Source organism: Chinchilla lanigera, unplaced genomic scaffold (genome assembly GCF_000276665.1).
Source record: "Chinchilla lanigera isolate Chin_1 unplaced genomic scaffold, ChiLan1.0 scaffold00041, whole genome shotgun sequence".
In the NCBI taxonomy this organism is placed as follows: domain Eukaryota; kingdom Metazoa; phylum Chordata; class Mammalia; order Rodentia; family Chinchillidae; genus Chinchilla; species Chinchilla lanigera.
The window spans coordinates 6,899,629-6,912,624 of NW_004955442.1; the positions used below are offsets into that span (position 1 = coordinate 6,899,629).

Genomic DNA, 12,996 nt, shown 5'->3' on the forward strand with positions numbered 1-12,996 from the left:
AGAGAGAGAGAGAGAAAGAAAGAAACAGAAACCAGCTGCCAAAAAGATGTACACACTTCAGCTGTTTGCCATAGTAATAAATGTCTGGAAGCTAATGGCCATCACTTTGAGCACCTCTTTTAATTGTAGAGGCCAAAGGTAACGTATTAATCTCATGCTGTCTCAGTAAATTTTGTGTTAAAACCTTTATGCAGGGGGCTGGTGATTTAGCTCAGCGGCACAGTTGCCTGCCTGGCAAGCACAAGGTTGTGAGTTCGATCCCCATTACCAGAAAAAAAACAAAAAAATAAAATTAAAAAAAAAATAAAAACCTTGATACAGATTTTTCTTTTCCTGATACATACTTTTTTTTGGTGGACTCTCTATATTCCATGCTTTAGTGGTTGGTAATATCATGGCTTACGACCACTGATTATCTGTTTTAGTGTCTAAAATAGTCATTAAAAATAGTCCTTTGACATTAGTGCTGGGGATCAAACCCAGGGCCTTGTGCATGCTGTGAAAGCATTCTGCCTCTGAGCTATATCCCTAGCCTTTTTTTTTTTTAAAGCAGAGTCTTTGCCAAGTTACCCAAGCTGAGCTTCAACTTGTGATCCTCCAGCCTCAGCTTCCTGAGAGCTGAGATTACAGGGCTGTACAACCATACCCAGTATGATATTTTTTCTGCAATAACATCTTCATATGCTTAGTTTGACAATTGAATTACATTACTTTCTTTTGTTAGGTTTTTATGTGTGTGATACTGGGGACTGAACCTAAGTCCTTCTTGCTCTTAGTAGGCAAGCTTGTATACTTAGAAAAAGCTCCTTGGGGGCCGGGGATATAGCTCAGCAGCATGAGCGCTTGCCTGGCAAGCCTGAGGTCATGAGTTCGATTGCTGATACCAAAAAAAAAAAAAAGTTCCTTGGCATTCATTCACCTTAAAATTCCTTTTTGGGGGGAATACTGGGGGGATTGAACCCAGGGCCTTCACACTAGGCTATATCCTCAACCATTTTTTATTTTTAATTTTGAGACAGGGTCCTACTCAGTCATTAAGTTATCTAGGTTAGGTTCAGAGTTGTCATTCTCCTACTTCAGCTTCCTAGAGTGCTAGGGTTAGAGGTGTATAGCACTATGTCTGGCATCACTTTAAAATATAAAGCAGGGGCTGGGGATTTAGCTCAGCAGCAAAATGCCTGCCTGGCAAGCGCAAGGTCGTGAGTTCGGTTCCCGGTACCAGAGAAAAACCAAAAAACAAAAAAAAAAAAAAAAAAAAAAAAAAAAATACAAAGCAAATAATGTTCCTCTTGGGCTAGAGTCTAAGTGCTAGTTAAATATTGAGAAGAATCTGTTTTTATTTTATTTTCTGTGTTTTTTTTAAATAATACATGATGACCCTTGAAACAGTTTTTTTATATTCTCTTTTTCAGTGAGGGAGGACTAGTTCCACTTTTATAATGTCATCATTTAAATTTTGGTAACTGTTCAGTTGCTATTCATAGTCATTTGAAAACCTTTTTTGGTTCTGCAGGTGTTGTTTGTGGCAATTAACTGTTGGTGGAACCAGGGGAAATGCAGAAAACAGAAACACTTCTTTTATTTTCCTGTAATACATCTGTATCATCGGAGGTAAGGACTTCTCAGCAGTGTTCCTGATTTCAGTTAAGTTCAACATATAAATGAATCTTTAGTATTTAAAAGCATTAAATATTCACTCTAGAAAATTGAGAAAATACAGATAAGCAAAAAGTCAAAAAAGAACTTTGATAAATTTATCAGCCATGTATAATTATGTGTTTTGGTTTATTTCTTTCTATGGATGTACATGTCTGTCTCCTTTTTATAAGTAAAGGATGGGGTCAGGCAGGAATTCTAGTTCCTAAACTGCTTTTTCTCACTTTTGTGAATATCTTTTCATGTCATTGTGTATATTACAACATTGTTGGTTTTGTTTTTTTTTGTTTGTTTGTTTTTCCCCGTCTTTTTGAGACAGAGTCTCACTATGCAGTTCAGACTGGCCTTGAGCTCACTTTGTAGTTCAGGCTAGTCTGGAACTCGCAACGATCCTCCTGCCTCAGCTTCTGGAGTGATGGGACTACAGACCTGCACCACCATGCCCGGCTGCAACATTGTGTTGTTGGGTTTTTTTTTTGTCTTTTTGAGACAGGGTCTCGCTATGCAGTTCAGGCTGACCTTGAGCTCACTTTGTAGTTCAGGCTAGTCTGGAACTCGCAACGATCCTCCTGCCTCAGCTTCCCAAGTGCTGGGATTAATCTTTTCAGTTGAGAAGAAACTTACCCACTAGTCCATGATTCTGAAATCATAGACTGAAAGAGCAAAATTTCATGAATTTTGTCTCCAGTTGAATTCATCTGACCTGAGGGGACAAGAGGCTGCCTATGGTATTTATCCCACTTACGGTACCTCTTTTGCTGTGGAAGTATTGGTTTTTGGTATTGGAGTACTGTGTAGACTGTAGATCCCTACTGTGGACTTTAAGTCATGTCTGAGTCTGACTTGAAGGCTTTTGGAGGCAGATGGAATTTGGGTTTTGTTCAATATAATAGGTTTTTCTCCGGTACCGGGAACTGAACTCATGACCTTGCGCTTGCCAGGTAGGCGCTTTTGCCGCTGAGCTAAATCCCCAGCCCCTGTTCAATATAATAGGCCTTGAGCTCAGTTGATTCTTCTGCCTCAGCCTCCAGGTGCTGGATTATAGGCATGTGCCACCACAACTAGCAGTATCTTTATGTTTTAGACTTCCTTTTCCCTGCCTGTGAACTTCCTGGGTCTTAATCCAAAGGGTTTTATAGGAAGCATCAATACCCTGTCAGCTGTGAATTTTCTGTCCCATTCCATCCCATTTCCATATCTCTAATATAAATTCTCTGTGACATTGTTTCCCAGGAATAATTGATAGTATTGGACCAAAAGTATACTACCTAGTTTCTAGCCACATCAGTTTTTGCTTAGGGACTGTTACGACCACTTCTGACATGGACGTGGAAGTACACAACTGTAATCCCACCTGCTTGGGAGGCTGAGACAGGAGGATTTCAAATTTGGAGCCAGGTTGGGCAACTTAACAAGACCCTATCTCAAAATAAAAAATTTGAGTTGGGCACAGTGGTGCATGCCTATAATCCCAGCACTCTGGAGGCTGTGGCAGGAAGATCATTGGAGTTCGAGACCAGCCTGGACTACAAAGTGAGCTCAAGGCCAGCCTGAACTGCATGGGGAGACCCTGTCTCAAAAAGATGAAAATAAATAAAATAAAATAAAATAAAACAAAATAAAAAATTTGAAAAGGGTTGGGGATGTAGCTGAGTGAAAAAGTGCTCTTGGTTTCAATCCCTGATATAAGCCAAAACCCAAAAAACCTAAAAAACAGAAATATTTGGACCCTCCCACCCCAATTTTGGTGGTTCTACCTCTACTTTGAAGGTAAAAGTACAAGTTTTTTTATAATATAAGAATACTTCACAGTACCTGCCTCAGGACTACTTTTTTCTTTTTGAAGGTAAGCGTAAGGTGCTATACTTGAAGGTTCAAGAGTCTCCTCTGTAAGGGATGATAAACTTGCCTATTGAGGCCCCTGCATTATTCTTCGGCTTTGGAAAGCACACAGATGCCTAGCAGGAGTTGTAGTCATTGCAAGCTACCCAGAGGTAGACTTAACTTGAGATGACATTAAAATTGGAAGAATTCCTTTACAATGAGTACAGATGTTATTTTGAGATACAGTATTGTCCTGTGTTGTTCCCCTCTCTCTAGCTTTTGTAAAAGATTGAAAGGACCTCTGCAAATACCTAGTCCAAACCTCTTGGTTTACAGATGAGGTCTTCGGGGTTGGTACTCATCTTGAAGTGACCACACTTCACCTTTGCCTGTTGAAGTTTTTCTGGTTTAAGTCAGTTCAGACTTCTTACTACACATTTCAGCATTCTCAGTGTGCCTAAAACAGTCTTAAGGCACAGAAATTCCCAAAGGTGGCTTTTTCATATTTTATCATAGAGGCCTCCAGGCCTTTTCTGTACATATACACACGAATGTTTCTGTCAGCTCTTGAGAGCATAGGTTCTTCTGGTTATTAGTGCTTGCAGATGTGTTCATTGGGTCTCATTTACTGAGCAGAGTACTGCTATTGTATGTTTTGTCACTGTTGTTTGAGTTTGTTCTACTGGCTTGTTTTATAGTAGCTGCTTAAAGAAGCTAATAGGCTTTTCTGTTTTGGAAAAATAAGCTTCTTTGGTTTGGATTGACCAGTCCAAAGGAAGCTTCTTAAGGGCTTGAAGCAGTCAGGTGGTTTTCAGAACCCCAGGTCAGAACTGGCTGCACCAGATCAGCACATCCTGCAGTCATGGCTACGTAGGTAGAATATATTCCACAGCCTGCATTATGGGATCTTGTTAGCCTTTATAGGTCTTTAGGAACCTTCCAAAGTCCTACCAGGAAAACTCAGCAAAGCCTGCTGGCTTGAGTAAATGAGATTTCTGGGCTGGTTGGCTCCTTTCTACTAAACAAAATAAGTTATCAGATGCTTTTTTGATTTTTTTTTTCCTTTAAGTTAAAAATTGTTGATTAATGGAAATGTTAGTTTTTAAACTGAATTAATTTGTGGTAAATGTTGAATTGATGGAATTCTTTTTGGGGGGGGCGGTTCTGGTACTGGGAGTCGAACTCATGACCTTGCGCTTGCCAGGCAGGCGCTGTGCCACTGAGCTAAATCCCCAGCCTCTGAATTGATGGAATTCTTAATTCTGTCTCCCAGCTGTACATGTAAAATACTGTTTTCACTTTTTCATGCCAGTATCCCTTTGGCATTGTACTGTGAAGTATACACTGAAAAATTATTTCATCATATTTGTGTATGTGAATTTTTGTATTATAGTATTGTGCTGCCTATGTTGCTTTTATTTATTTTATTTTTTCTATGTTGCTTTTAAAAGTAAGCCAGTGTCAGTTTTATTTTCAGAAGGATGGTTAAGGAATTGCTGAATTTCACAGATTTTATGTACCTCCCCCACCCTACCACCACCATCCAATTATATTTGTTGTGTGAGATTGAGAGCGGGTGAGAATTAGGATTAATTTAGGAGGAAACTGAATGGTGGTAGCATTGCTTAGCAATACTGGATCAAATTCCTGTGTCTCCAAGTACATTTGGAAGGAAAGAAAGGAAAGTCATTTATACAGCTCCTGACCACATTTCTGCCTAGTTGTTTGTTTTTTTTTGTTTTTTTTTTGTTTTTTTCCTGTTGCACGAAAGCTTTAAATAGGTGTAAGGTTCATTTAGTGATCTCTTGTACCTATGGGAATAACTACATTTTAGTAGGCCAATGGCCAACTGCTCTAATTGTTTCTTATGTCAGAATAACATATAAAAGGACTCTACCTGCCTATCTTGAATTGTGAAAAGATCCTGGCATCTTTTAGCATGTAGTCAGTTTCCAGGGCTGTCTTTTTCAATTTTTATTTTTGAAGAAATATTGTGGGAATTAATTTTTCCTTCAGCAACTAGAATGAATTTATTTTTTTATTTTTTTATTTTTTTGGTTTTTCTCCGGTACCGGGAACCGAACTCACGACCTTGCGCTTGCCAGGCAGGCGCTTTGCCGCTGAGCTAAATCCCCAGCCCCTAGAATTTAGTTTGCAGTTGAATTAAGCTCATGGAAGAGTAGCAGGCACTTGTACCTTTCCTTACCTAATGCTGATTCTTAATTAGCCCTCCAGTCATCTCCCGAGCAAAGCAAGCTGCTTACCGTTGTCCAGACCACTCAGATAGGAAAGCAAGATGCTTTCATCTGTGGTATTGATTATTTTAGCTATATATTATAGGTTGAATGCATGATGTATTTTTCTTCTTTCTTTCTTTCTTTCTTTTTTTTTTTTTTTTTGGTGCTAGTTTTGGACCAATCGAGTACAAAGGCCCCATGAGTGCTGTTTACATTGAGAAGTTTGTCCGACGAGTGATGAAACCACTTCTCTACATCCCGTCTCAATCAGACTTACTAGATTTTCTCTCAAACTATGAGGTACCTGTCTTTCATATCTCCTCTATTACCAAGGCCTTTTATTGGTGTACTGGATTGTTTGTAATGAGTTTTTAAAATTTTATTTTTAAATACTTTGTGAGCTGGGCGTGGTGGCGCACTTCTACAATCCCAGCACTTGGAAGGCTGAGGCAGGAGGATTGCTGTGAGTTCCAGGCCAGCGTGGGCTACAAAGTGACTTCAGGGCAGCCTGAACTGCATAGTGAAACCCTGCCTCAAAAAAACAAACAAAAAGAAATACTTTCTGAGTTGCAGCAATTAAAAGATCACAAAATAAGCCTTGGTTAAGTGCATTTTGAGATACTGATCATAAGGATGATTTGGCTAAGTAAGTTTTAAGAGAATAGAAAACTTGCACAGTTTTGGTTTTGTTTTGTTTTTTTGTTTTGAGACAGGGTCTCAATATGTAGCCCAGGCTGGCCTTGAACTCACAGCAATCCTCCCGCCTCAACCTCCCATGTGCTGGGATTATAGGCATACACCTCTATGCCCAGCTACTTGGCACAGTCTTGTCTATTTTATTGGGAAATTTTCATTGGACTTTCACCTTGTATCATAGTAAATTTAACTTACATTACAGACTTTAAAATTTTTTTTTTTTCTTTTTGGTCTTTTTGAGACAGAGTCTTGCTGTGCAGTTCAGGCTGGCCTTGAGCTCACTTTGTAGCCCAGGCTGATCTCGAACTTGCAACAATCCTCCTGCCTCAGCCTCCTGAGTACTGGGATTAGAGGCGTGCGCCACCACACCTGGCTTTAAAATTTATTAACTTACAGTTTTGGAGTGTAAATTCCTAAGAATTTAATGCTTGCAATAATATATTATAAAACCTGGTTTTTCTCATTTGTTGTAGTTTAATTTCTTTATAAAACTGGAATTTTGTTCCTTTTCATTTTATTAAATGTGCAACTATTTGAAGGTCCCATTTATAGAAAATTTCATAACTGCTGACATGGCTTCTCTCTCTCAGTTTTTAACCTTTGCTAAATGATTTTGTAAGCTCTCTACATGCATATTCAGGGAAGCTTATTGAGAGGCCAGAGTTGAAATTACTTAAACTTGAAAAATTATAAAAAAAAATTCTACAAAAGCATTCATTAAGACAGGAATATGACAATACTTGGATACAGTAAGTAAAATTGTTACTTAGTTACAACAAAGTCAAGGACATAAATATGTGATAGAGATAGAAACCATATGAATGTGGACTTTACTAGCAGGCAGTTGAGTACTATGCCTGGGTGGAAACCACACACACACACACACACACACACACTTACTTTTTTTTGAGAAGGGGTCTTGGTTTAGGCCTAGGCTTGAACTCACTGTGTAACCCAGGCTGGTCTAGACTCAGGTATATCTTCCTGCCTCAGCCTCTGGAGTGCTGGAATTACAGGCATGCATCACCATGCCTGTCTTGAATTTTACCTTTACTATGTGTATTTAGTATGAATTTTTTCATTATAACTTCATCTGTAACTTACTTTCTTTCATGTTCAAAACTCTATTTGTATGTAAACTGTTAGCAGATGCCCTACCAGCATAGTTAATACCTAGTTATTCAGTTTATAGTTCTTAAATAAGCATCAGCCTTAATGTTCCTTACTCTTACAAGAATAAAGGTTGGACTTCTATGCATCTTGAAGGTTTGTCTTCCATCTTTTCTGGGCAGGCTGAGAAGAAGAGCTGCCAGGTGGTAGGGTACCTGGTCTGGTTCCTTTGGCAGAAGTAACTGGGTCTGTGATTTGGGAAAGGTACTCACTTAATGGATATCAGAGGTCATACTAGCGACCTCTGAAGTGCAGTAATGTTGTAATCAGTGAATTTCCCCTGGATATATGGTAGGTTTTAGGCAGTATCACTGGAAATAGTACAGCAAAATAGTGACAAATCAGGAACCAGACATGAGGTCAAGCTTAGCTCTGTCATTTTCTATTTGTGTGGCCTCAAGCTAGTTACTTAACCTTGTTTGTTTTTTGTTGATGATGTTGTTTTGGTGTTTTTTTGGTGCTTGAGATTGAACCCTTACATATACTAGGCAAGCCCTCTGCCTCAGAGCTACATCCCCAGTCCCTATGTAGCCTCGTTAAGCCTTTGTTTTCTCATCTATAAAACAGGAATATGGAAGATGCCTAAGGTGTAGTCTCAACCAGTAAAAGCTTCTTATCAGTAAAAATTATATCATGGAGACAATTCTAGGATATTCAGGGTTATTAAGAGAACTTTAAATTTTACTAGACTGACCTACTTACATTTTTTAGAACTTCGTTTTGTAATTAAGATGATGAAAAATAATTTGCCAGATCCATGGCATTCTTCAAATAGGCTCTCTGGGGTTGTTTGTAGGGTACTTTGCCTGGTTTTAATTGAAACTCTTTTTTTTTTCTTTCTTTATTGCTGCTATTATTTTGTAACACCAGGGATTGAACCCAGGGTCTTGAGCATGCTAGATGTACTTTAAATTTTTATTTAAGCCCTTCTACAAAGGAAGGAGGTAGGAGAGGAGCTACGTAACAACAGAATTATCTGTTATTTCCAAAAAAGTGGGGAAAATTGAGATCCCTTCACCTAAGACTGAGAGGCAGCTTCATTATTACTTTTACTTCTATCAGATTTGTGTCCAGAAAATTCTGTGACAGTTTTTCTGCATCAATTCTTAGCAGAGGTAATGTGGTAAGGGAAAAGTACTCAACCAGAATTCTAGAGGTATGGGTTTTAGGCCTGACATAAGCAAGTCTGATTTCTATGTTTCTCTCAGATTTCTCATGTCTAAAATCAGATAATTAATTTAGGTGTACTCTACTGACCATTTTGACGTCAGTGATATGTAGAGGTTGGAAAGACCCAGACAAAAGGTTCATAAGTTTCTGGTCAGAAAAGTATTTTTCTTTGGTTTTTGAGACAGGATCTCCCTGTGTTGCTCAAACTGGCCCTCAACTCCTTCCTGGCTTAAGTGATCCTTCTCAAGTAACTGGGACTACAAGGTTATACCACTGCACCCTTTTTTATTTACTGCCTTGAAGCGCCCACTGTCTTCTATAGTTCGATCTATAGGAGAACCATGCACATTTGTGACTGAGCTGCAAGGCTAGGCCCTTATCTTTAGCCTTTGTATCGTTTGACTCTGCTTCTCAGTAGGACTTTCAGAGATTATGTTCCATGTGTGGATAAGAGTTCACAACAGATTCACTGATGTGCTGATGACATTACTCTTGCTTGGTTGGATTAAAAGGAAGTGCAGCAATGATTACACTGCCTTTAAACAGGAACCAAGCCACATGCAGTGGCATATGGTGTAACTTCAGCTATTCAAGAGGCTGACTTGGGAGGCTGAGAGAGGAGGATTGCTGCAAGTTTGAGGCCAGCCTGGGCTATATAGTGAGACTGTCTCAATAAAAATGAAAAAAGATGATGAGGCAGGAGAATAAGTTTGAGGCCAGCCTGGACAACTTAGTGACACCCAGTCTGCAAATGTTAAAAGGAGATGGGGATATAGCATATAGCTCAGCACTCCCTTGATTCAGTTCTCAGTACTACCCCCACTCCCCAAAACCCTAAAAACAACCCACAGGAACCAAGACTGCTGGTAAGATGGGACCCCTATCTTACTGGCTTGTGCTTGCCTTTAAAATGCCTTGCTTCTCCCCAAGAGCTATGGATAGCTTTATGTGTTAATGTTCATCCTTTGCTGAGCTTCTCAGTAGTATAAAATAGTCTGTTTATCCAGAGATAATACTGGATTGATTGTAAAATGACTAGAGTCAAGCCCAGCGTGGCACTTTTGAATCATTTATCTTGTGAAAGAAGCTGTGTTAAAGTTATACACGTGCTTTGTAAAGTGACGTGAAGACAGAATTTCAGATCCAGAAATGAAACCACTGTCATGTTTTTGGTAGTTGAATGTACAGAAAAGTTAAGGGCATTTTTGGAAACCTTTTCTAATATAATAAGCTTTTTTTGTTGAGTCAGTGTGTCACTGTGTTGTTCAGGCTGGCCTTGAATTCACTAAGTTAAGGACATTTTTGGAAACCTTTTCTAATATAATAAGCTTTTTTTGTTTAGTCAGTGTGTCACTATGTTGTTCAGGCTGGCCTTGAGTTCACTATGTCGCCCAAGCTGACCTTGAACTCACGGTAATACTCCTGCCTCAGTCTCGTGAGTGCTGGAATTACAGGCGTGCACTGCAGTGCCAGGCTGAGTATAGTGTGCTTTTGGACATTTTGCCAAATTAGGGTTTCTCAGCCTTGGCACTGATGTTTGATATTTGGGTTCACGTAACTCCGTTGCAGAGGATGGCTCTGTGCTTTATAGGATATTTATCTGCATCGGTGGCTTTACTACCTAGATGCCAGTAACATTGCTTCCTCTCATTTGTGACAATCAACCATGTCTCCACATATTGACAAATATCCCTGACAGAACTGGCCCAGTTGAGAGTTACGGCTCTGAATGATTGTTTCCCCAGTTAAGACCTTAAGATGAGGTGTCACAGGTGTTAGTACAAACATGTCTTTTTTTCATGTGACACACAGAAAGCCATGATCTAATAGTTGAACGTGTATCTGCTTATAATGGTGGCAGTACAGAGAAGATGAAAGTTAAACAGTGTCTTGAGTAGAGAATTCTGGAATGTTTTCTGTGAAGAATTAGAGCCAGGATTGAGTTAGATTGTCACTAATACTTGACTTTTTTACTCAAGCTCTTCCTTTTCTCAAAAGACATATATGTGTGTATGTATATACATTATATACATATATATGATTTTGTTCATATATGCTTATTCTATCATTGTCAAAAGGAATGCTGTGTATGTTTCTTTGTTGGAGCACTGGGGATCAAACCTAAAGCCTCATACCTTTTAGCCAATATGCTCTGCCACTGAGCACAGGCCTAATCCCAAAAGGAATGCTCTAATTGTATCTTGGTTTGAATTTTTTATAAGTTTTACAGTTGACTCCATTCAGAAGCCATTTTGTTTTGTGTTGTGTTTTGTTTTTTTCAGTACTGGGGATTGAACCTAAGCATGCTCTACCACTGAGCTACATTCTCAGCTTTCTTTATTTTTATTTTGAAACAGGCAGGGTCTCTATAAATTGTGGAGGTTAGCCTCCAACTTGCTGTCCTCCTTCCTTAACTTCTCAGCTGAGATTACAGGCACTGTGGCTGGCAAGAGGAGAAGTATTTCGTTTTGGGAGGTTTGGTTTTTGTTTTTTTGTTGTTGTTTTGTTTTGGTTTGGTTTGGTTTGGTTTTGGGTTTTGGTGTTTTGAGACAAAGTGTTGCTGTGCAGTTCAACCTGGCCTTGAACTCATTAGATAGCTCAGGCTGCCCTAAAACTCCCAAGTGCTTCAATTATAGACCTGCACCACTGTGCCTGGCCAAGAGTAGTTTTTAACCAATGGAAAATGTTTAATTGACTTAACACATAGCTATCTCAAGTCTACCCCAGTCAGATTTACTAATCATTAACCACGGTTTTGTGCTTGTAAGATGTAACTGAGCCCAAGTGCAATTTCTATAAAAACAATTTTGCCTTTAAACACCAAAGAAAGACATTAAAGGGTAAAAAAATTTAGGTACTTAACTGTAAATTCTGATAGCTTTCATCCTTATTGGCAAGGAAATACTGAGTAAGCTGTGCATTGGTAACTGTCAGCTTTCAGGTGCCTTTACTACTCACCTGTTGGTAGCCGTTTGAGGTCAGTGGACCTTGTAGATTCTCTGAGAAGCCTAAGTACACAGAGGGTGTGGTTTAAACCTAGGTGAAAACTGAACTGTCACCTGGGATCTGGCTCTGCAGATTCTTCTTGTGTCCCATATTTCTACCTCAAAATAATGTTGAAACTTCACTATCTTCCTAGAGGTTAAAAATGCAAGAAAGCTGGGTATCATGGCATTATCTCATAATCTCAGCACTTGAGAGGCTGAGGCAGGAGGATTGCCAGTTTAAGGCAAGCCTGGGAAGCATAGTGAGACCATGTCTCAAAAAACAAAAAATTTGCCCAGGCATGATGGCACATGCTTGTAAGCCCAGCACTTGGGAGACCGAAGCCAAAGGATCACCACAAGTTCAAGGCCAGCCTGGGCTACATACTCAATTCAAGGCCAGCCTCTACACAGTGGGATCTTGTCTCAAAAAAAAAAAATAAATAAATTAAAAATAAAATTACAAATATTTACTTAATTTATATCAGTTTGAACCTTTTTCTTGTGTGACACAAAAATTTGGAAGATGTTGGGTTTTTGATCTGGCTGTGACTTTATCTTTATGAACGGTTCTAAGAATAAATAGCAATAAAGGATGAGGCCATGGTACTTACTGTTAAAGCAGCAGTTTTGTCATTTCCTGTTACTGAGTCATTAGCACACATTCTGTAGAACTAGGAGTGACCTAATTATGGTAATCACAGTATTACCAGGTTAATACTGAGGCAGGGTAGGGTCTAGAATTTTCTTCCTAGATAAATACTAAAGTGATACCTACCTAGTAAATTAAGAATTTGGCTAAAACCTGAATTGAACTTGCCGGAAGATGTTGCAAAGGGAGGTCAAGAGCTTTTGAATCATCCGTTGGCAAAGTATGTTAACAAGTTCTACTTCCTGCAGTTACTCCCAACTATTGGCTTGTTATTCTTTGAGGATTCTTCCTGTCTGTTTAAAATGTGAACAGGAACATGTAGTTAATTATTGTGGACAACACAGTCAAACAGAATCCAGCGTCATCTCGGTGGAAATACGTTTAATTAGAAAGAAAATAGGATTGAGTAATAGTAATGTTATTTTTAAAGCCACTGGTTTTATGGATCTTCTGATTTTAATATGTGTATATTTAGATATCATTTACCTTAGGTATTGGTAGCTTCTACATCAGCGAGGCTTTTTAAAAATTTTTATTTACTCGTTTTTTTGATACTAAGTAATAAAATTTTATTTTATTTATTCTTAATTTTTATTAGTACATGTTT

At 38.8% G+C, this 12,996-nt stretch overlaps 1 protein-coding gene across 1 annotated transcript in view; it reads left to right on the plus strand.

The window, feature by feature from the left end:
• Txndc11 (thioredoxin domain containing 11) overlaps positions 1–12,996 on the plus strand; it is a gene marked incomplete in the record, with an annotated part of 71,787 nt that overhangs the window by 12,091 nt on the left and 46,700 nt on the right. The window contains 2 exon segments of the mRNA XM_013517809.1: positions 1,514–1,611; positions 5,888–6,017. Of these exon segments, the coding sequence (XP_013373263.1) occupies positions 1,514–1,611; positions 5,888–6,017 (228 nt within the window).